The following is a 25,083-nucleotide window of genomic DNA, read 5'->3' on the forward strand; positions in this document are numbered from 1 at the left end:
TTCACACTCATTAAGGCTATTGTCCCTTATGGTTTTGCTGTGTTTGCTTATAATAGTACATTCACTTTGTTCCCACATGGACTTCAAACAGCTAAAATAGTTAAAACAAGCATACGTTTCTATTAGTATTTTTAGCAAATGAAAAATACATAGGAAGACAAAAGAAAACAGGGTTATTGTTAGGGGTTCAAGGGTTAAATGTTTAGAGTATCAGGGGTTAGGGTTAATGGTTCAGGGATTAGGGGTTTAGGGTATCGGGTGTTGTGGCTAATGATTCAGGGGTTTAGGGTATCACGGGTTAGGGATAATGGTTCAGGTGGGTTAGGGTATCAGGGGTTAGGGTTAGGGTTCAGGCGTAAAGGGTTTAGGGTATCAGTGGTTATAGGGCTGTTGGTTCAGGGATTATGGGTGTAGGGTATCAGGGGTTAGGGGTAGTGGTTCAGGAGTAAAGCATTTAGGTTAACAGGGATTAGGGTATCAGGGGCTAGGATTAATGGTTCGGGAGTTAGGGGTTTAGGGTATCAGGGGTTGGGGTAGTGGTTCAGGAGTTAAGGGTGTATGGTATCAGGGATTAGGGGTATGGTTCAGGGGTAAAGCATTTAGGTTATCAGGGATTAGGGTATCAGGGGCTAGGATTAATGGTTCGGGAGTTAGGGGTTTAGGGTATCAGGGGTTAGGGTATCGGGCTAGGATTTATGATTCTGGATTTAGGGGTTTAGAGTATCAGGGGTTAGGTTTAAAGGTTCAAGGTTTATGGGTTTTGGTTTGCAGGTGTTGTGGCTAATGATTCAGGGGTTAGGGATAATGTTTCAGGGGTTAAGTGTTTAGGGTGCCAGGAGGTAGGGTTTAAGGTATCAAGAGTTAGGGTTAATGGGTCAGGAGTTAGGGGTTTAGGTTATCAGGGGTTTGGGTTAATTGTTCAAGGGTTAGGGGGTTAGGGCATCAGGGGTTAGGAGTAGGGGTTAAGGATTAAAGGATAAGGGGTTAGGTGTTTACAGATGAGGGGCTAGGGTTAGAAGTTACTGTCTGAAGTCATATGAAGATCACCAACCCCCAAGGACAATTTTCATTACCACATCACCACTTCCTTATATAACCAGTACTGTGTTTACGTTGATAAATGTCCTGTCCACAGCCAGTTTAAGTCTCTGCAACTTAAATGTCATTGCATATTAATTAAAATTATTGGAAACCAATTACAGCTTGCAAGGTCTGAATCCCATCTGAATAGTGGTTTTTGCTCAAAACAAAGTAAACAGATTTTGCAGTGATGATCTCAAACATTAAGACTTTGCAGATTAGTATTGAAATCACACACAGACACATATAAGTTGGCTATCCTTGTTGTGCTATCCAACTTGAAATAGCTTGAGATTTTGTGAGGGTGTGAAAGTGTGGGTGCATGTGGATGTCTGCTTGTGTGAACGAGGCGGGAAGCTACAGTACTGTGAAGCAGAGCGTATCTGGCGGATCTAATCTCAGAAGGGACTCGGACCTGATTGCTTAAATCAGAGTATGTGCATGCACGTGTTTTGTGTGCATAAGTATATAAAAAAATACCAAATCCGCATCGAGCTTTCCCTCGTGTAAATGTCTAGGAGAACAAAGTGTATTTGTAACGACAGAATAGATTAATGGGGTTTCTTTTGTATCTCACCCTCTTCTTAATGCCTTTGGCAGGGGAATGCATCCGTGCGCTGTGGCAGTTTGGATGACAGGGTGATATAAATGGTGTCATTTTATTAACATCAAACACTTCTTTGCTTCTTTGAGGATGAAAACATATACTACAGCAAAGGAAATATGACTTTTAGAAAGCCCCTCATTGTGTTTCACATTTTGAGATGCTGCATCATTTGGTAAATTTGAGGAAGAAGAAAAAAATGCTTTGGCTTGTTCAGTGTGGTGTTATGGAAGACATTGTTGTACTGTGCAACCAACACCTTTTAAGGCATTTTCGCACCTATTTGGTTTGCAGCAGTCATTTTAACCCTGGAGTGGTTTGTTTGGGTGTATGAGAGCTCTGTAATCACAGTGAGACCTCTCTGAGAGGCTGGTGTGTCAGTACATTTCCAAACAAACCTTGGAGCTTTTTGGGATCGAGAAAGTGATCCACTGCAGTGGCAAAAAACACTGAGCATTATGGGTTAAATAAGCTGTGGACTATTGCATAATGACACACTCCCTGATTGTGTTTTAGCACCTAATAGTGCCTGTAAATCCCAATATTTCCTCCCTGAAGTGCTGTGCACAATATGCACCTGGCTGTGAAGTTTTTCTTCGTCCTGTTCTGGCAGATTTAAAGATTGGAGTTTTTTTGCCGCCTGTGTTTCTATCCACAAACAGCCAGTGGACATGTTCATCAGACAGTACAGACGATTGCTTTAACAAAACACACTGACTGAGTCTGTGTGTGTGAAGTGTCCCTGTGTATGTGCGTCACAGCTGAGACAGACTCATCCCAAGTTAGTGCCAACTCTTTCTATTTCTCCAGCTCCTTTTCTTTTTGCTTGAGTCAGCATGGGATAACCTCATGTTTCAAGTCAAGTTAAAACTTTAGGTCCGTTGACCTTATGCATTCACAACACCCTGCTTGCTATTTAGCAACACCTTTAGGTTAGAAGTCCTCAGTTACTTCTTGTTTACATTTACGAGAGCACAGAGTGTGTTTTTTTTAAGCAAATGCCAAAATCCAAACCAACTTTTTATCAGTTTATGCTATTCTTTGGCAAAGGCTAGACCTGCAAGGAATGCTTATACAACTGTTTTATTCAACCACCTTAAACACAGATGCCCAACGGACACAAAGCCTATCACCTCTATAAGAGAGAGCATAGCAGAAGATCCCTGCACTGCCCTAGAGCTACATTTAAGACAGCCGGCTCTTTGTCAGTCACTAAATGCTACAAGTCCTCATGACCCAAGCCAAGTTCCTGTGTCTTGCCTTCTACTGATCAAAGTGACTGTCAGTCAAAGTGAAGGGGCTAGCCCAAAGTTATAAGTGAATTTATGCTGCGTTCAAGTGTTCCTCAGGTAGTCCCACTTCTGAGTTGGAAAGTGGTTCTTCTGCTCCGGCTGTGTTCACTAGCTTTAAGCTGTAATGTAGAAACAACATGATCGCTACAAAGAATGTTTAAAAAACACGGTGAAGACAGTTCGAAGTGACCATCAGCCAAACATTTACCACCATGTTTTGCATACATGACATCAACTCTACAACCGGAGTAGCAAAATTATCACCACCTTTCTAAGTTCTTGGGGGGGTGTTCATGTGAATTTACCTAGTTGGTAACACATTTTTCCAATTATTCCAACACCACATGAATGCAGCGTTAGCCACCAATTGGAACCTAACCAGGCTCACTTAAAGTGGACCTTTGCAAAAAAAAAAAATATATATCTTCAGTGTTGTTGACTGTTGTTTTGTGCTTTTTTTTTGGTTGGCTTTTTTAATTTTCATTTTTATTTATCAGTTCAGGCACTATTAAGGCACAGGTGCTGTATCAAACATATCATTAAAGCACCAGTATTTGGAAAAATCCAAACCATACCCAACCTGAGTAAACAGTGCGTATTCACCAGCTATACACTGAACGTGCTACAGCTGTGTGCATTTATGTCCTGTGAATGCACATGGAGCATTACAGCTCGTAATATTACAGGGTGTACCAATCAAGTCTACCATGAGAAAATTGACCTGAATTACTTTTGCTTTATTTATTTAAGCATTTGTTATGGTGTGTCTGTATTTGTTACCTAGCATGTAGTTCGAAGTAAACATGAGGGCAGAGGGCAACACAGACAGCATTTTCAAGCAAACAAGGCTCTCAAGGTGCTGAAAGTATGGCAGCCAGCCAAACTGTTTTCTCAAGGCTGAGGACATCAGAAATGTACTGTACGGATGGTTTTCAAGGTTTTTTAATGGTTAAAGCACACACCACATCGCCCAAGGTTTGACTCCAGCTGGGGACCTGTGCCGCATTGCTCCCTCTCCTATCTACCTCTATGAAAGGAAGAAGAAGAAGAAGAAGAAGAAGAAGATATGCTTTATTAATCCTCGAGGGGAAATTCTTTTTTTTCCCACTTTGTTGTCATATACATATAGGTCCGATATACACACACATGCACTAACAGGACCTATACATGCATCAAATGGAGAGATGTCAGAGTGAGGGAGCCTTGGACAGGTCCCCGAACAGTTGTGGGTTCAGTGCCTTGCTCAGGGCACCTCAGCAGTGCCCAGGAGGCAAACTGGCATCTCCCAAATCCCTATGAACTGAGCTACTGCTGCTCCTATACTGTCCTATCCAATAAAGGTGACAATGCAACAACAAAAACGGGAGAAAACAGCACTGATTTTTTTTACTGACTGGGGAAATAAGCTTATAGTGGAACCAGAAAGCTCACAGGAAAACCTGAGGTGTGTATAGACACCATTAATAAGTATATGTGTGATCTAAACAGCTGCCTGTGGAGATTACACTTCATTAAGCTTGCCAGAATGAAAAAGGAAAGTTTAAAAGAAAAAGGAAGTGATGCATGTTACAAGTGTGAGTCTCTGAGCTGGTGTGCATTCTTACATTTAATAAGATGGAAGTTTATCGTTTTGCGAGTTGGCTTTTGAGAACAGAAAAAAAGAATGGCAATGCATCAAGTATTTGCTGAGACATTCCACTCCGGACAAAAGTGGTATCCCAACTGACTGAGATTAACATTCCTAGAGCCATGCTGCTGCTGAAGTGGCAAAAAAGTCTTTTGCATTAGTTATTACCCAGCACTCTGTGACATACACTCTGCTGTCTTCATGGTGTAACAGTTAAAATAGCTTCATGCTCTAAATTCCATCCTGGGCCATTGATGTATGGGCTGTTTTACATTCTGTATGATAGTTTATGTATTTTAATGGCACCAACAATTCCTGATCCCTCATAAAACAATGAGCTGAGAAACCATTTTACATCAGACAGTCTGCAGCATCACTGGTGTGTGCACCCGTATGCATTTTGAGGGATAGTGATATTAATGTTATGGCAGAGAAACTGTCATGTGAACACAATATCATCTGATAGCCAGTGATGGATGCACTCCGACATGTTTTGAAAAATAGTACCATGATGTAATGGTGCGGAAATAGCATTGTCGACCAGATATTACACAGGACCGCCATGAATCAGGCACTTAAAGCGCCACTGTTAGGCTCTCACCGCCAACATTTCCTATTACAAATCTTTCTTTCTCTTTTTTCTTTCACTGCTTCTCTCTTCTTCTAAGTCGTACTCATAATGCATATGCGTGTTTATAACTGGATCTAAAATCAATACTCAAGTGGTATATGTGTGTGACTGGCGTATACTTGTGTGTGTGCATTAACCATGCATTTTTGTGTAAGGTTTGTAGCGCGCGCGTGCGTGTGTGTGTCCATCTGTGTGTTCTCACATCCCACAGCTATCGGACTGACCTTGGCGGTGATCGTCTCGTATTCCTGGCAGCTCGTGTGCTCCTATAAATCACCCAGCTGGCTGTATCTGCCTTTGATTGCTTTGATTTCATCCATTAGGTCCAATTCAGTCATGAAGAGGAGATAGTGATGGAGGGCAGGAGGCAGGTTAAAGAAGGATTTCTCAGCCTTGATGCAATGAAAACATGCATGTGCCAAATAACTCGCAGGTCAATATGAGCAAAGTGGATGAACTGGAATTGACTGTTCGCCAAATGGATAAAAAGGTGTGTTTTTCTGCTGCAATTGTTAGCATGCCAAGCTGTCTAGAAGACTAGCTGCATTGGAACAACTGTTACTTCTAAATCAAAGTTGGATTACAGTATACAATAAAAACGACCCATTCACGGCTAAGGTGTACACTGTGCAGTATTTTTCCCATTGTATTTTGGACGTACTTTTAGACCCCAAGGTGAGGCCTGTTGAGGCCCCCAGGAACAGTGCAGGGCTTTGAAGCCAATTTCATATAGTGTCCAAACGTGGAACCACAACTTCTGGGTTCGTCACATGATGCCATGGGTTCCAAAAAGACTTTCCCATAGACTTATATTTTGAAAGTGATGGCTGTTAATCAGTGGATACATTTTTTTGAGCATCACAGTCCCCACAAAATAACTCGTTTAGCTCTCGGGATTTGATCAGTTTGGTTCGATAACATTTCTAAAATCTACAAGATGAATGAGAGATACAAGATGAAATCATTTTCCTCCTGAAAGGCTAGAGGTCAGCTGCTCAGCTGCTTTAAGTCTCTGGTACGCTTGCTCTGTAGATTTCATGGCACAGAAGATCCAGGTAATCTCATACCACAGAAATCAAGCTTTCATAGAAATGAACAAGGCTCCGCCTCCAACGCTGTATCGACTTCTCTTTACAAATCCATGGTTTAGTCCAATGTGAATTGCTTGCGTCTCGCATGCACCAAAAAAACACTGTAGGTTTACTTCGGTGGTATGCAGCCCACTAAATATGCACAGTTGGGTTTCTCCTGCTGGCTGCAACTGCAGTTCCACTTGGCTCATAGACTTCACACTGTACTGACGCCAGGGATAAAAAATCGCTTTTCTAGGCTCCAGGAAAGTTTTACAAATATAAAACCTCCATGGTCTCTTTCACAGTGGTGGTCTATGGGCAATAATGCTCAGCAAGGCTGAGTGGTGTTCCTGGGAGCCTGATTTCCCCACTTTGTGGAAGCTGCTCCTGAATGCTATCAGTGCTTAGGCTAACATTGGCAACTCTTTATTGCATTTGGGGAGGTTTATGCTCCACCTACCAGTTAAAATTACCATAGATAGCTTTTCACTATCTTTGCTAGCTAACATTATGTGCTAAACTTGATGTTGGTAAGTTCTCAACCCTTAAGCTTTAGTTTTATAACATTAAAAGCTGGCAAAAGGTGGTATGTTACTAACTGTTACATTTTGAGAATATAGACTTTTTGGCTTGGACATGCAGCTTTAGCATCTTTTAACAGATGTCATGTATGTAGTCGTTAAAGGGCCAGCGTGTAAAATGGGTTGAAAACAGTGACATCAGTGGTCAAAGTCTAGATTGCAGGGCTCACTTACTCACCCTTCCTGTCGGGTAAATGACGGTGGCCTCGTAGGGACAAAAAGCCTTGCACAGACACGAGTTTTTCAGGAGTAGGTCTATCTAGCGACGAGGTGAATATTTATTTAGAAATCTAAACCATGTTACGATATTGTAATGAATCCCTCACGAGCAGGAGACCACAGGAGCGTTCGGGAAAAAGGTCCGTTTATTTGAGCACTCCAGAAACTCCGGTAACACTCTAGGGGGTAAAAGACTCCGTCCCAAACTCTGACTCTTGTAGCGTAACACACACACTTCATACACACATACTCGTTTACAGTACCTAGCGGGCACCCCCTCCCCTCTCTGCCCCACCAACCTCCAGCCCACACACTGACTGACAGCGTAGCCTGTAAACAGAGCTCAGCTGTTTATTTAGCCTAGCAATATCTCCGGACTATAGTAGCTGCAATGGACGACTTTAAATGTGATTTTGAAGAGTTTCTTGTAGCGGACACAGACCCAGAGCCATACCTGTTTGAGCCGGAGCATACAGATGAGGAACTCCATGTGTTGGATGCTGAGCGGGCGAGAAGAGAGGCTGAATCCTCCGCTCCCATTTTGCTGCACAGAATGGGATTCGGTGCTACCATCACTGGGGAGATATATCATCAGGAGGAAAAGCGCCGCAGAGAGTGCATCACAAGGAGTGAAGTTGCGTCTTATTTTCCTCACAGATGACGTTCGGGTTCATTCTCTCCTGTTGCATGGTATGTGTGGTCCATTCGCAAACTTGGCAAAGGGGCCAACAAGTGCTAAACACCTCTGGGAACTCCTTCAAGACTGTTGGAAAACCATTTCAGGTGACTACCTCTTGAAGCTCATGGAGAGAATGCCAAGAGTGTGCAAAGCAGTAATCAGAGCAAAGGGTGGCTATTTTGAAGAAACTAGAATATAAAACATGTTTTCAGTTATTTCACCTTTTTTTGTTAAGTACATAACTCCACATGTGTTCATTCATAGTTTTGATGCCTTCAGTGAGAATCTACAATGTAAATAGTCATGAAAATAAAGAAAACGCATTGAATGAGAAGGTGTGTCCAAACTTTTGGCCTGTACTGTACATGGCGGCGCAAGATGGCGACCTCTCTAAAGCAAGGCCCTTGCTATCTATCTATATCTATCTATCTATCTATCTATCTATCTATATATATATATATATATATATATATATATATATATATATATATATATATATAAAGCATAATTACAAAGCTACAAAAACCAAACAAATTTTATTTTATAGCGATTATACACTTATATAAACATATTAATGGGTAGAATATTCAGATTCAGATTCAGATTTGACAGTAAACCATGCCAAATATTACACACTGGCCCTTTAAGTGCATTATGTAAGACTCCTTTTACTATTTGTAAATAAGTCAGCTGGAAACACTGAAAAGGCCGTCAGAGCTGTGTTTTTAACCAGCCAATGGCGCTAACTTTAGCTTCATTAGCTCACTAGTTACAGCTAATTAAATTTGCCAACAGTTGCTGGCTAGAAATTACAAACCTGCTTTTGTTTATAGAATTCATAAGAAATTTGAGCAGTAAATCTGCAACCACTGCATATCTGTTTTTCTAGGCCTGTTTTTGTGACTGAGGCTGTAACAGTCCCTTTTTTTTAAAGAACTTTCTAGACCTCCTGCTTGTGTGTGTATGTGTGTGTCTATACGAAGTTTGTGTGCATGCATATTTTGCTTCTGTCCGCTGCAAAACACCCATGCAGATGAGAGTTAAGTCTTTGTGTGGTTGGTATTCACCTTACTTGTCAGCCTATGTGTGTATGCTCTGTATGTGTTTGTGCATCTGCATTGGTGCTTGGTTGCTTGTGTGCTCTTATAGGCATGCTCGGGGTTTGTAGAGCTTGCCTGGGTGTGTGTCTGTGTGTTTGGCCTTGCTCAGTGCAGCATTCTCAAAGTGCACTAATTGAATAAAGAGTAATTGTGATGTATTTAGGCAGCTGCTGACCCCTGTTGTTCAAGTGGGTAAAGCCATTAGCTAAAGCATAAGGTTTACTCCAGTGGACACACAGGAAAAAAAAAAATCAAAAGCCAAAGAGTGGAAGCGTGAGAACAGGAAGGCAGTGGGTTAGTTAAGTGGCTTGGGCATTGGTGCTTTTTTGTTATGCATTAGATGCTGGTACAAACAACCAAGGTACAAGCTTGAAGGCACAGAAGACCATGTTGTAAACTATTCATTCACTCGAGAAAATGAAAAACAGCAGCTACAAGGTTTTCCAGCAGCAACAGCACTTTACTACTGTATAATCTCCTCCATGCTCTGAATTAAAATCTGTGCTGTGAGTGCCCAAAACACCAGGACAAAATGTACTTCCATTGTGCACAAGCTTTGTCTTGATTTAGCTTATTTTCCTTAATGTGTCCATCTACTGTCAATACTGAGGTCCATTAATGAGTAAAATCAACAAGAAATCATAACTTTTTTTTTGCACAATATTGCCCCAAGTTGCAAGGGCGGTAGGTTGAGCAAGGGATGGATGGCTGGATGGATGGATGGATGGATGGATGGATGGATAATTGTGTTTCAAGTGCTTTACACTTTATTTGACCTAATAAAGTTACATTAAATAGTTGTTGTTGTTGTTGTTGTTGTCTCATGTTAGTTTGTGAATAAACAACCTTTTATTAAAGGTTCAAAGTTAACTCTCGATCTTGGAAACAGTAGTTGAGAGAGCAGTTGAAATCACAAGGTCTATTTAATTAGAGCTGGTCAATCTTTGTTTTTGCCGGTGTGGTTTAAACCTGTTGATTTTATGTAAACCAACTGAACCAGCATTTGACATAATGACACATTCCGGCCTCTGCCAAAAATGTCGCAGCACTAAATCCAACCTGCATTGCATTAGTAATAAGCAGTAAGACAACCTTATCAGGGCTCAACAATAACGACTGCCCGATTGCCCGGGGAAAGTAAAACTCAAGGTCGGGCATGTAAACTAACAACTCACTTGCCCGAATGGGCAAGTTGCTAAAAATAGTAAAAGTTAATAACTAATTGATAAAATAAATGTATTTTAAAATGTGCTCTTCTGCTCTGATGCAGCGGTCTCTCTGCCTGAAGTCACAGGCACACGCTGTGTAACAATGTCCTGCCCACAGCCCCCATTGATATTATTTTGCATGACGGACGCTTCATATTATAACATAACAATATACTATTTGTGGTGTTATGCCATTGTGTCATTTCTGTCTCTACATGGTCACGTGTTAACAATTCTCCTCTGCTCTCTGTATCGCGCACGGCGGAGTTCCGCCACACACACAGGTGAGCACGCTGAGCTTGTGTTGTGTTCAGGCGTTGTCACGTAAATAACAACTTCCAACACTTAAATAGGTCATAGCACAAAACAGCAGCATGTCTAGTGACTTTTTACTTTTATTATATTCAATAAAATTGTATGTTCCTAAATCTTGAGACACCTCATATGTAAGCTAGACAGACGTTTCACCTGTTCATTACTGTGCACACATGTACTGTATGTACTTAGTCCTAAAGAGCCCTTCTGGTGCCAGTAGATACATAGAAACATCCCAGCAGGCTGTGCTTTGCAAGCATACAAAAAAAAAAGTTTCACACATGTGAAAATTACTTTTCATGCGTGTTCTTCACCTACACTGCTACAACTCCATCCTAGGGGAAACATTGCTGTGTGCGTTTTGTGCAACAGGTGGATGTGGTAGTCTACTGGTAGAGTAGAGAGAGAGTAGTATAGGGCAAGTAAAAACTGACTTCGGGCAAGTAGATCTCTGACCAACTTGCCCGACTGGGCAAGTGAAAAAAAACCTTAGTGTTGAACCCTGCTTATTAACAAAATACTACGCTTGTTTATAATCGGACAAATGGCACCACAACTGACTGACAGGCCATGCCAAGCCCAGCCGACAACATGAAAGAGATCAAAGTTCAGTAAAGGTGGGCAGCCCATTCTCATTCCGAAATCGTCAGATTCCTCCACTTTGTCTGTGATTTTGTCAAAAGCCACCTTTCGCAGTGGTACGATACACTGCCTTGGTGGCATTAGTTTGTAACACAGCTGGACAGAACCTTTCACTGTGTTACGATACGCCCATTGTAATTTTGTCTTGTCTTTTTGTGTTTTTATTTTCACAAAGTTTTTATATATTTGCTTTTTTGTTTTTTTTGCACTGAATGGCCTGCACCTTACCTTTCATTGCACTTGTTGCAATGACAATAAAGAAAATCTGAATCTGTCAGCTGTACACCCCCTGTCACGGCACCATGACACGGAGACGGGCAGTGTAAGTTAATAACGCTGCTGGACAGCACCTGCCATGGTGGTATGATGTGCCAACTGATGACGTCAGTTTGAAACGCTGCCAGTAACGACCTAATATTATAAGCTGGAAAGTCCCCATTAGATGAGTGGGAGGGGTGGTGGATGGGTCCAACAAACCCTGGACTTTTTCCAAGGAGCCTGCTGTTCACTTCCAATGTAGAGCCAAACCTTTTTTTTTTTAAAATTCTAATCCTAACCACGTGCTTTTGTTGATGTTACGGCACTGGTTGCAGATGCAGGAGGGTAGCTAGCATCTAATATTTAGACGTGAGAGTCCACTGACAAAGCAGTGGCATGTTACCACTTGGGATGAGAACATGGTGAGCTGGGAAGAGGACTGATTTGCTTATTTACCAGTAAGTTCATGTGTTTTTTAGGGTGACGAGACAAAAGCCACCTTTATTCAACCTCTTCAAGGCAAGAATGTTGTGGCGTTGTTTTGCCATTATTTTGCCGTTATTTTGCCCCTCCATCTTTCATAAAAGGTACAGAAACCGAATTTGGGTGGGCGTTGCAGCAGAGATAGTAACAGGTAATTTACCTGGTCCAGTGTTTGGCTTAATATCAAACCAGTCTGATCATTTTGACACCGGCCCAACCCTACATTTAGTCAGTAAATCCTATTACAACGGTTCTAATTACATCCTCGAAAATGCACACATAGTGGTTTGTATGATATCCTTCAAATTAGCATCCCATGAGTGACATTACATCCTTAATGTAAAGTTACGAAGGTTTAGGCAAGAAAAGTTACTGTGGTTAGGTTTAGGAAAAGAAACATAGTGAGAACGTACCTTAAAATGACTCAAAGTTCACACGGTTCCAAACATCGGTCTCCTGAGGAAAGTCCCGGTGGGAAAGTCCTGACTTTTGTGACCCATCCCCCACCCCAACCTGCCTCCTTACTGGACCGCTTGAGACCGACAGTCAGTGCATTGGTCATGTGATTGCAGCCTTCCAAAATATGTGGGTCATGGATTAATTACTCGCTCATCATTACATGGAATATGTATGCATTTTGGTGCATTATTTTTCATAGGAAAATGTATGAACAGTGCATGAGAACAGCCTGATCAAGTAGCAGTTCTGGAGCTTTCAATCAAAGCACATGAGTCTGCCAAGTTGTCATGTAGTTGTAGTTTCGTAGAACTAAGTGGCATCTAATAGTTTGTAATTTCCTGATGGACATTTTTTCAGTAGAAAGTGGTTTCAGTGAAAACCAAAAATCCTATATACTCTTGCATTAAAGTCTGTACATTTTCTAATCTTTGCATGCTATATCCCATAATAGGTGTTTGAAATACATTAGAGGTAATGCACTATGTCAAATGAAATGACTGAGATATGCATTAGAATAATTTCATATTAGATTGTGCTGCAGCCTGCAGGAATTTGACAAATGAAGGAGAAATCTGCATCAGCCTCTGTATTTGCATCATTATCCTCATATCTGCACAGTAATCTCTACAACACTGTCAGAGAGACAGACACTGTTATAAAATCTAGTCTCTGTAATAATCTCATTTTCTGTGTCACTTAAATCTTTGGGCCTGTGTGGACTGCGGAGCCCTCTGAATAGTATGTTGCAGTAAACAACGTCGCTCTCCTCGGCAAGAGCCCAGCGCTCTGAGACTGTTGGAGAACCCTTCAACATATGAAGTGTTTTCCTAACTCTGACATGACTAATCTATTTTAACAACACAAGTACCATAGTAAACTACCTGACACTCCTCTACAGAGAGCCCTGCAAACTGCTGGATGACACTTTAGGATGACAGAGTTTCCTACTTCTAAAGCCACATCCGCGTCATGTGGTAAAGATGGTGGCTACGAGCTCTTGACTTAATGCAGTTTGCCCTAAGTCAGTCAGGAAAGGCACTGTTCAGCCTTTAGTTGTAAATATTACCAGGAAATACTTCATCTAAGTTGTCATCTAATTAACACATCCAGATTTCCCTTTTTCCTCTGCAGGTATGAGGTTGATACATCGTGAAATGTCACACCTTGTGACAGTATACATTCTGCTTCTTTTTGCTTTACTTTCACAGCTTGAGTTTGAAATGACTTGACTATGCAGCAGGCTGCTGCTTGTTAACCAATCCCTGCTTGATAAACTAGGTATCACTGAACTGTTCCTCTGTCATTTAGCATCTGATAACTTGCAGTGTAATACAGGCTTTAGCGAAACCAAAAGTCGCAGGGGGATAAAGCACAGCAATTTGCGAAGTTGGACTTGATTGCTGTTTCAAAACAAGCCAAAGTTCAGGTGAGACTCAGCTTCATGGCAGCTAAACCTGATGAGCTTATTGCATCAGATCTACCCAACCGATGATTCAGAGGAACACCATATAATAAAGCTTTTCGTGCACTGAGAAAATGGTCATAAAAAATGGTTTTAGCTTTCTCATTTTCCAGCTCAGCTGACAGTATCACTAACTGCTGAGGAAATAATTTAGAAGTACCACATTAACCACAAAAATTGTACTTTTTATTAGTCAGATACAAATGTAAATGATATATAGTACAACATTCTCTCTACAATGATAACTCTCATCTCATTGAACTGTACTGCACTACCAATTAACCATCAAATATACTTATTTACATTAAATTGAAGTGGGAACTGGTTATATAATCTATAGTCTGTAATCTATGATTTTTTTTTCTTCCATTTTCTTTCTTCAGACCTCAGTTTGTCAAATAATCAGTAACCCTCTGAATTAAAACCCCTATTAATGGGAAGTGAACTCGTCCATACACATGCTGACTGGTCATTGTGCAAGGACTATACATTAGATGAGATTGGATCTTAGATTAGACGCCATCAGAGATGACAAAAGCTGCAGAACATGGCTAACATTACACAAGCGAGCAATGAGAGGCAAAACAGTCGATTCAGTCTCCATGAAATGTTCTTTTTCATGTTAGCCATTAGGCTATTACATTATCAGCAAAGATATTATTACATTATTGGTTGAATTGTTACATTATTCAGTTTTATTAGATTTCCGTTCCATTCCAAATTTATTACATTTTCAGGAAATTATTACATCATGAAATTAAGTTTATAATAGAAATGTGCCCTTATACTGAAGATTCTGACCTTAGGATGATGACCTCTAGTAGCATTTAGGTGATTTCTCCTGGATACAGCAACTGTGTTTGAGACATTACATGATTTTAGTCAAGATGGATTGGGTTTGAACACGTCTTAAACCTTGATATGTTCACACCAGGCGCGAACACAACAATTTGTGCGTGAGAATTAATGTAAAGTCAATGTAAAGACACATTTAGACAACAGTTGAAAAATCTGTGCTTCAGCGACAATTTTGTGCTGTGAAAACCAATCAGCGTTGAGATCCTCCTGGTATGTATGACGCTGAGGATGTGCTGGCGGAAGTTCATTCAGCAATTCAGCGATTTCACACACGTATGACGCAAGTTATTCATGCATATGAAGCGAGTCAGAAAAAATAAAAATAAAAACTGTTTTTGCTAAAGAAGTAGAAAACCTACAACTACCAGAATGCACAGCCATGCAACAATGTGGAAGTACAGCCTGTAGTTTGAGCAATGGCTTTCCACATACTACCCATATTGTAATGATACAAAGCTGGTTGAAAATTGGCGTAGTATCCCTTTAAGTTTAGATAGAAACACATTTTTCTACATAGCTGTTTACATCTCTGATTTATGGAAAACAGGGGTTTGAACACAAAGGAACAAAAAGAACTTACTGGGTTTCTTATATGTTATATGTTCTTCTATATAACACAGCACTATATGGCTTACTATAAGACATGTCACCTAAGATGTATCACTGGCTAATTGGATATGCATTAAGTGTGGAAAAAGCTGATCAGGAGCAACAAAAGTCTACAGAAATCTTCAATCACAGCTTCTTGGCAGCTTCAAAAGACTTTGAATGTGTGAATACTTCCAAGTCGTCGCTTTTAACTGCCAAGTCGTTCCGCTGGTTATTCCTGTGAGATTTGAATGCAGCCTAAGATCAGTTTCAGTATATGGAGCGTGTGGAGAATCCATTTGAGCTGTCCGGGAAGCCAGTTGTTCATCAGTGAGCAAGCCAGGGGTGAAACTGGCTTTATGGAAGCCCTTTAGGGAACTGGGGTGTCAGTGTGGAAGGCTTTCAAAGATGTGGATAAGGCAGGCTGCACACATGTGTGAAACAGAATCTTATTTTACACACACTGCTACAAACAGAGCTTAATTCGTCCTCCTTACCCATAATCCCTTTGGTTAATTCACCATTCCATTTGATCCCAGTGGTCCTACATGTCACCTCAAGCTACAGCGGGTCTGTTGTGCGTGTGTGTTTATGGTGAGGAGTCGGTGTGAAATTGAGCTTAATTCTGGTGTAACCTTTTTCTCTATATGTGTGTGACAAGTGACATTTAGCCTATGTGTCCTTTCCTATACAGTGAATGTTCTGTGTGCCACGTATGAGTGTGACAGCGTGACGCCGGCATCATCTATCCTACCTCGTGCCTTCTCGCTAAATGAAATTCCGTCTCCCCTTTTTTCCTTTCACAGCTCAGCACTCATTTTAATTAGCTCGCTCTCTGATCTCTCTTTTTTTCCTCTCCCTCTCTGATAATTCTCTCTCGTTTCTTTTGCATTTCTCTGTCTCTCTCACTCATTCCCTCTCATTACAGTCATTTCTCGGAGTAATTAATGAGCTGATATCTGCTTTCGTGTCACAAGGGTCATGAGCTCTCTCTCTCTCTCTCTCTCTCTCTCTCTCTGTATAGCATATGAGTCATCCGGCGCTCTATTTAGCTGCCGCTCTGTCTTTCTGCTCCTCTTTCTCAACACTCAAATGAAGAGGGAAATAAAAACACGGATTGTATGACCTCCGTCGTCGTTGCAGTTGATTTCAGCTCAGTAATTACACTGAGAAATGAAAGAGTTATATAGCGAGTGGACCACACAGCCAGACTAGAGACAGGTGAACAGCTTCTTAGTCAGACCTGGATAGTGAGTTGATATAATGTGAATTTGCAGCATTAATATCAACCTGTAGCATAGTTTTATCTCACAGACTTCATTCAGATACAGGAGCAACAGGAAAAGGTGTCAATTACTGAAACAGATACTCAATTGATCTCCAAACACTTCTCGGTAATTGTCCTTCTCGCAGTCATTTTAATGTCCCGTGTTGCTGGTGTGCAGTTTCAGGGTCAGGATGGAAGGATGAGGATGGTGATATTCTATATTTTTCTTCTCATAAACAAATTCCATGAAACTAATTATATATTTATTCTAATGAAGAGTCAGCCTGCGTGTCTAAAGCTTCGTATACGCATCTTATTCCTCTGTGCCATGGATCTCATTATTGTCCCAAATCTATTAAAAACACATCAGTGATTGACGCCGGTGCAGTTGGTGACAGTGTTCTTTCTTTACAATCAACATGACCTCTGTAGTTTATTTCATGTCAATCCCAAATAGACTGTCTGCTGCTATAAATATTACTCATTTACATTCACTCACATCTACTCATTTGTACACCAAAATGTGTATTAATGGGTGGCTCAATGGTCCCATATGCATCATGCATTAACTTGCAATCTGTTTCTGATTATTCTACGTAGATAATGGAAAACATATTAAACATGGGGTAGGCAGAAATCTGGAAAAGGCAAAAAAAAAAAAGGTAGAATTTGAAAATACATCATTCAACTTTATCTCTCCTCTCTGTCTGAAGCCCCTCCCACCAGACAACCAGAGGCATATGCTAGCACATTGTACAGTAACCCAGTGTTTCCCATACATTGACAGTGATGTTGATAGGTATTCAATGTAATGAGTCCCTGGGACCCACATGTGGTCATTTGAGTGGGTCCCAGGGAAAATTTGTTGGTCCCCAGAAAAAAGTGTGTTTTTCGACAAATTGAAATTATGGCCACCTTATCTACTTGAACAATATTTGATTTATGTTCTTAGGGGAAACTTTACCAATTTTCAAACAGCTTTGTGTCACCACTGTGTGGACAGTATGTGCAGATGAATAGTGTTAGGCTTCACTTCCTGCTGCCTGGAGCCCCCTGCTCATCCTCCAGCAGGGGGTCCTGAGTTGCCCCTCATTCAGCAAACTTTTGTTGGCCGATGAACGTGAAGGGAGGGAGACCAGCCATAATCAATCAATCAATCAATCAATCAATCAATCAATCAATCAATCAATTTTATTTATAAAGCCCAATATCACAAATCACAATTTGCCTCACAGGGCTTTACAGCATACAACATCCCTCTGTCCTTTGAACCCTCACAGCAGATAAGAAAAAAAAAACTAAAAAAAACCCTTTAATGGGGGAAAGTAACCTCAGGAAGAGCAACTGAGGAGGGATCCCTCTTCCAGGACTGACGGACGTGCAATAGATGTCGTACAGAACAGATCAACATAATACATTAACAGTAATCCGCATAATGTTACCCTGTGTCAAGTCCACACTATGTACCATGGACCAGAGTATCAACTCTGTAGATTTTATGCTATCTGTTGAGATGCTGAAGTATTGATGTCATGCTACAATGTGGTAATCTATTTTGGTTTTACAGCAGATGCACTGTAAAGAGGTTTTTTTTGTTTGTTTTTTTTAGCTTGAAATGATTCCAAACTGTGGACACTGTTATTTTTCTATTTTCTGTCTTCTCTTTTGGAGTGAGGCAAAAGACACGCTGTGAATAGAGGCTGTAGTTAGCAACGTAAACATGAATGTGAATTAGCCACAGCCAAGAACCTTTGGTTCTATTTAGCAGAAACCTAAAGTATGGTCAACATTTTCTCTCCATCTCATAACATTTCCTGAGTATCGACATGTTTAATTTATTTTATTGTTTACAATTTATTTTATTGTTTACAGTTTGTTGTCAGTTCTTTAATATCAACCTTCTCTGCGATAATATCACTAACTATTCTCCAACATATTGTTGTCTATCATGCCTTAATCAGGGTGGTATCTCAGGCCATTCCAGGTTTCTTTTTATATGTTTAATCAAGTAGTAGTGAGGCTTGCAGAAATACACAGTGCTCAAAAAACAGTCATTTTTTCCCCCTTGTTTTTCATCACGTGCAGCTATTTGTAATTATAGTGGCACTATAGTTAATGCTATGGTAGCATTTTTAAAGATTTAGGTCTTTAGATGAAATAAATGGGCTTTGGGCTGAGTGTCACACACAGTGTAGGAATGTCTGAATAATACATTACTGACTTTGGTGTTTCTATGGAATTTTTCTTTTTCTTTTCTTCTTTTTCTTTGACAATAAGAAAAATATGAAATATTACATTACTGAAATATCATTACTCTTTTGCAAGTTACCCACAGCCAGTTCATAAAATACTGTACTTTTGTAAACATCTATACTTCTTCTCCAGGAAACTCCTCTGATTTAACTTTCCAATTTGGAATGAATAACAGACCTGCAGGGTTAGCATGAGCAGTGACAGGCCACACAGTTTAACAGACAGTCCATGGCTGGGAAGAGCTTGCAGAAACACCACAGTAAAGAATTTGCACCACAGATGGAGGCAAGATTGAACAAAAGAGCATTTTGATTTTAACACATTAACTGTGTGCATCTCAGCGAGGGGCATTACAGCTCTCCGAGGTCTGTTCCTTTGCAAAAGCCATTGGTTAGTGTGTCTCGTCCTTTGCTATGTACTGAACCAGTTTATTACATTAACAGCAGATATACACATTTATTAGACTGACCTGCTTGAGCTGATACACTTTCTTTGGAAATACTGCATTCCCTCTATCATTTAGTTGTTGTCGTTGTTGTTGTTGTTGTTGTGTCTGCAACCTGCTGCATTTGTGCACTGAGACCACAGTGATGTATGGCAAGTCATTTATAAAGGGTTTGTTTTTTACAATAATCCATCTTACTGATTAATAAAGACAAAGCATCTGTATGCTGGAGGAGGATCAACACCAGCAAAAGGGATTTTTCATGACCATGGCCACCTGAAAGTTGTTTTTATTAATGGCTTTCACCTGATCTATAAAGCATTGATAGATGATTTGTTAGGATTAATTAAGCCATTAGTCATAACTTATTTTTATATTTTTGTTTTGACTTGTATCTTACTGAAAAATGTTGAAATACACAACTCCATACTGACAAATTACTCACTGAACTTTCACACAAAAGCTTCAAAATCACTTTTTTTGTCATGATAAAGTGTGAGAAAAGTTCACTGAGGCGAAACCTCAACTGCTTTCATCCTCACCTACCCTGAGTTGTGTCCATGTATTTCTGTGCGTGTGTGAATGAGAGAGAGAGAGAGAGAGAGAGAGAGAGAGAGAGAGTGTGTGTGTGTGTGTGTGTGTGTGTGTGTATTTGCACTGTGATCCCTTTAATCCTGATTCGCCCATGTCCTTCAAACCCCAATCAAGGTTGTCATTAATGAGCATTTTCTCTCTCCCTGCCTCGCCCTGCTTTTTCTCTCTCTCCCTCTCTCTCTAAACCTTTCCCAATTAACTACAAGCACTGCTGCTTACTAATGAGGACTGAATCTATGTGTGTGTGCATGCATGTACGCATAGCAACACCGCTGAGCAATAAATGACTTCAATAAACATCTCCCCCGGTTTGATTAGCAATGCCTTAAAGTTGGTGGTGATTCAGCTCTTTGAGGTCTTTGGGTTCATCTAGTCATGTCTGGTCATTAAGATTTGTAACTTCATCAGAATCCGATTCACTCCAGCTGCCTAGTGTGATACATCACTAATGTGCACAAAAGCTTAAAAGTTTGGATGCATACTAACACACTACACTGGCAACAATTTGTAAAGCGCAAGTCATCCTTCGCCACACTGCATACTTATCATCCTACCTTCAATCTATACGGTCGACTTTCAGTATAGCTCTCTGTATTCAGAGTGCCATGCAGTTTAGTTGATATAGAAGGAAGTGCAGTGGGTGATAAGTAGTCTATTAGTCCAGCGTAGCATGAGAAAGTTATACACTGTAGAACAGTGTGCCCACAGTGAAGCACACAGCTTTTTCTTTGCTTTGCATACTGAAGACTAGGCAGAAAAACTAGGAACATATTAAAAGACCATGTCAATAAATTACACCACATAATTCCCAATAATTTCATGTCTTTCTATGCCTTGCTTTTTATGTCCAGTATGCAATATATCCGAATGACATTAACGTCTCAATTTCTCTCTCGTTTTGTCTGTCTCAGGTGTCGTGTCCAGGTGGGGTGATAACCATGGAGAGGCTGTTGCTGTATGTAATGCTGGCAGTTGCCATGGCGGTGCGGGCACAGATCTGCCCGAAGCGCTGTGTATGTCAGATCCTGTCACCCAACCTGGCGACCCTCTGCGCCAAGAAAGGTCTACTGTTTGTACCGCCCAACATTGATAGGCATACAGTGGAGCTACGGCTGGCGGACAACTTTGTCACAAGGTAACAGTTACATCAATGATACTACTACGAAGAGAACCTCTACCATAATGAAATGCTACAAAATACTGATTCTGTTTTTACTACCTTACATGTCCAACTTGTAGTACACACCTTGAGACATTGGGGACTACCCATTTTTTCTGACAGCCCATAAATCTGAGGCTCCAGTTATTCCTGAAAAACACCACATTGGACTGAATGATGCTCATCCTGAAAACAATTGTCTATTACTCTGAAGAGCATGTTTTTTTTTTTTTTTTTCAGAATGGCACTCTCCCAAAACAAAAGCACATGGCTAATTACTATGCAAAATCAAACCCTCTGACTATGACCAAGGTGTAACTCGCCTTACTCTACTTCTGATTGGCTTTTACTTGATGCCTTCATTGGTTTGGTTGGATAAATATAGGCATGAGGTGTGAGATTGGTTAGACTTAGGGTGAGAATATCAGGGTAAGCCAATCAGAGACAGAGAAGGGTGGCTCATGCCTTCACTATAGCACTTCCGATGACGTCCTTCAGCAAAACAATTTGCCATGTGCTTATGTTTGGGCTGGTGGACAGAGACCTTCTTGGTCCATTATGAGCCCTCAGAACATGGCATGGCACTGAGACAGTTGCATTCCATGAAACCATTTTAGTGCAGCTGTGCTTTAAAATAGTTGGAGGTGCCCAAGCTTGTCTAGCAAAAAAAGGTGAATCAAGCTCAACTTTTGTTGCCGCTGGCCAATCAGTGACACAGCTGGTGGATCAATTTGTAATGTGCACAACATAGTCTACATTGCAGTCTTTAAGACACAGCACTAAATGATATGAAGCGACAATATTCTGCTCCATAGTGTGCAGTGTTTTGGAGTCAGTGTATCAAGATGCCACATGATAAATTGAAACAGTCTCACCAGTTTGCCTTGACATGAGTATAAACAATTCCAAAACACTCAAAAGTGTTCTCCAAAAAATAACTGCTAAACTTTCCCAAACTTTACCAGCAGCTCAAATCTCTTCCTGTCTACACTAGGCCAAAATGTTCATCAATATTCAACAAGCTAACAGCAATATCCCCACTTTCCTTCTAGCTAGTGAAAATCATCAATGAGCTAAGTACTGACCATGACTGTATCCAGAGAACTGCATACAGAGCCAAAAGCAGAGCCTCATTTATTGTCATGAAAGTTGCTCAGTGGCACATGAGGCCAAAACGCTCACCTCTAGTGTTTAAAATAACAAAATCTCCCCTGGCACTGTTCATGGGGGCTTGATATTGATTAGGAAAAACTCACTGTGAGAGCTAAAATGCAATTGTTGATGTGTTTTAATATCACTCCAGAATGTAGCTTTGTTTAGTTTTATTGGCCATACCAGGGACCATCAATCTTTCCGTCATATTAACCTACTAACTAGCCAAATCCTGAGAAGGGATACAGAGTGTTATTTACAGCCTTTGTGGGGAAAAATGTTAAGAATACAGGGAAATGTAAAATCAGAGGCATACTTTTTTACAACTTTAGTTTTATCTAGGTCTGACAGTTTTCCACTGAAATAAGCCTTCAAACTCATAGTTGTATTACTCAAACAGGCCTTTTAAACACAGTGCTATTAATGGTCTGACCACCAGCTTATCTCTAATAGGCCAAGTACTTGTTAGTAGTATGACTGTTACTTCTGTTGGGAATGCTATTGTTACTAATAAATGTTCTGCTAATTTGAATGATACCCCTATAGTTGCTGCCTCTGCTACTGCCACTAGCCCGGCTAGTACAATAGCTACCATAGCTGAAAAACTGCTATTCTGTTACCACTGAAACTACAGCTAATAGTAAACAGCATCAAAAGTTACAACTACTCTAAGTGTCACATACTATTTTGTAAGTACTGTAATAGGACACTATTACCACTAGAACTATCATTACAACATACTTCATACTCATATGTCCTAGTTTCCTAGTGCTATAATTGATGAGTCCTTCATGTCTTCTCAAAATGTGTTCACTAAACTCTGACATCTGTGTGAATATTAAAAAATAATAATGATAAAATAAAAAGAATATATATAAGTACCATGCTTTTTACTGGAATGAAAGTAGTCCAAAAATCTCCACCAACACGAAGCAAACTACATCAACTATCATGAAAAGTTATCATGATACGCAATGTTTCTTTAATATGATATTACTGCTTCAATAAACCTTTAATTATGAAAAGAAAAAAAAAAACAATGTATAATGCTTGAAAAACTTAGTACCCTAGTCCTTGGAAAGTTCAGTCTTACTGTGTGAGAATGAACATTTTTTCCTTAAAGCTGGAAACAGAGACACTGATCTATGATGTCACCAGCCAAGAAAGCCTGGAGCCTCTCCGGCAAGATGAATAAGTCGCTGAATTTTTGGACAGAGCGGCATTGCCCAGGGTCCTTTTTATGACGATACAAGCACATTATCCGCCGGCACTAGAATGAAATAAAACTCATTTGGGTGTGAAAAAAAACACATTCTTTAAGGCCCCAGAGTAAGTCATAGTCAGTTCATAGTCAATGGAGCAGCTCAAGGCTGTCTCCTGATAGCACTGCAGTTTAAAAATCTCAGTTCTCTGGTTTGTAGCCTTTGGAGAGAGTTGTTCACAAATATTGAATGAGGTGCACAGGATGAAAGGCCATACCATATGTGAATTCTGTTTTCTATGAATTTTGCTTTTAAAAATTCAAAGTTTTCCAATGAAAAATCTCTTTCATCACTTTTGAAAGACCGACAAATATGTAACATTGCAATTTGAAGAGGCATGTGCTTATCTGTGTCCACAGTGTGAAGAGGAAAGATTTTGCAAACATGACACGGCTGGTGGACCTTACATTATCCAGGAACACCATCTCCTACATTACACCTCATGCCTTTGCTGATCTGGAAAACCTCAGAGCTCTACACCTCAACAGGTATGGATTGGCATACAGCTGTAGACTGATATGTGTTGGGGATATAATGGGTATTACATGGAATCTTCTTGATAAATATGACATATTGTAGTTTATTTCTATAGCCACAAAAAATGTATTTCTTTCCCTCTCTATCCCTCTTTTGCAGTAACCGCCTGACAAGGATAGGCAATGATACATTCAGCGGGATGTCGAAGCTTCACCACCTGATTCTGAACAACAACCAGCTGGTGTTGATCCACCAGGGAGCATTCAACGACCTGCTGGCGCTGGAAGAATTGGACCTCAGTTACAATAACCTGGACTCTATTCCTTGGGAGGCCATCCAGGTCAGGATCTCTTTAAACTGCAGGAGCCTTTCAAACTGGTCCGACTGGAGTCCCTTCAAAAAAAAAAAAAAAATCCAACCCAAGGCCGATAAAATGGCTATAAAACCTTTTTTTTTTTTTTTGCCATTTATCTGAAATTAAAATAAAGAGATCTTAAGAGCTTTTGGATTGAGCAGAGGCCATTATGCAAACTATTCATTAAGCTTCAGTGGCGCTTAATTTCAAACTAACACTTTCAATTTTACCAGTGTTCTCTGCCAGCCAGCAAGTTATGTTTGTGTATTAGAAATGTCAAGGCCTGTTTGGAGCATATTAAAAATGCTTTGCAACTTGAGATGACTAAGTAGATGTAGTCTGATAAATAGGTGCTCTTTTAAGTAATTGTGATTCTGTAGTGACTAATCAAATAATGGCCTAGTTGGTTTTACTTCAGCTTTACAGCATGGAGATGTTAACACTGTAATTCAACTTCAACATTTCTATCAGTACTGTACATAAAGGAATAAAGTTAGAGATTAAAGGAGAAGTGACAGGACTTGTATTTGCAGCCCTGGAACCAATCAGAAGTAAAGAAAAAAGTATGAAAACTGCCTTTATATCCCGACATTCTTAAGTTCACATTTTTTTCTGTTTTTTTTTTCTTCCTGCAGAGAATGACTAGCCTCCATACGCTGAGTTTAGACCACAACATGTTGGACTACATTCCAGAGGGAACGTTTTCCCTGCTACAGAAACTCAACCGGCTGGATGTCACCTCGAATAAGCTCCAAAAGCTGCCACCGGACCCACTTTTTCAACGAGCACAGGTATTCTCACAAGGGTTTTTGCCACCAAATTAGAACCAAACCATTAGCTCCTGGTGTTTGTACGCCTCTGCCAACTAGTCAAGTTAGAGCTTACATCCATGTTTGTCCAGAGTCATACTGTATGTAGCTATGACAGTAGACAATGCTTAAAATATGGATGTTGCTGCAA

The 25,083-nt window shown here is 40.4% G+C and overlaps 1 protein-coding gene across 2 annotated transcripts in view; it reads left to right on the forward strand.

The window, feature by feature from the left end:
- The window catches only part of lrfn5a (leucine rich repeat and fibronectin type III domain containing 5a), a 180,577-nt gene that overhangs the window by 123,067 nt on the left and 32,427 nt on the right, over nucleotides 1–25,083 (forward strand). For both annotated transcript variants that reach the window (XM_049595358.1, XM_049595359.1), the window contains exons 3-6: nucleotides 20,630–20,853; nucleotides 23,651–23,779; nucleotides 23,928–24,108; nucleotides 24,759–24,914. In XM_049595358.1, coding sequence (XP_049451315.1) covers nucleotides 20,657–20,853; nucleotides 23,651–23,779; nucleotides 23,928–24,108; nucleotides 24,759–24,914 — 663 coding nt within the window. In that variant the 5' untranslated portion in view covers nucleotides 20,630–20,656. The remainder of the gene's footprint in view (nucleotides 1–20,629; nucleotides 20,854–23,650; nucleotides 23,780–23,927; nucleotides 24,109–24,758; nucleotides 24,915–25,083) is intronic.

The sequence above is a fragment of the Epinephelus fuscoguttatus genome, linkage group LG14 (genome assembly GCF_011397635.1).
Source record: "Epinephelus fuscoguttatus linkage group LG14, E.fuscoguttatus.final_Chr_v1".
NCBI lineage: Eukaryota > Metazoa > Chordata > Actinopteri > Perciformes > Serranidae > Epinephelus > Epinephelus fuscoguttatus.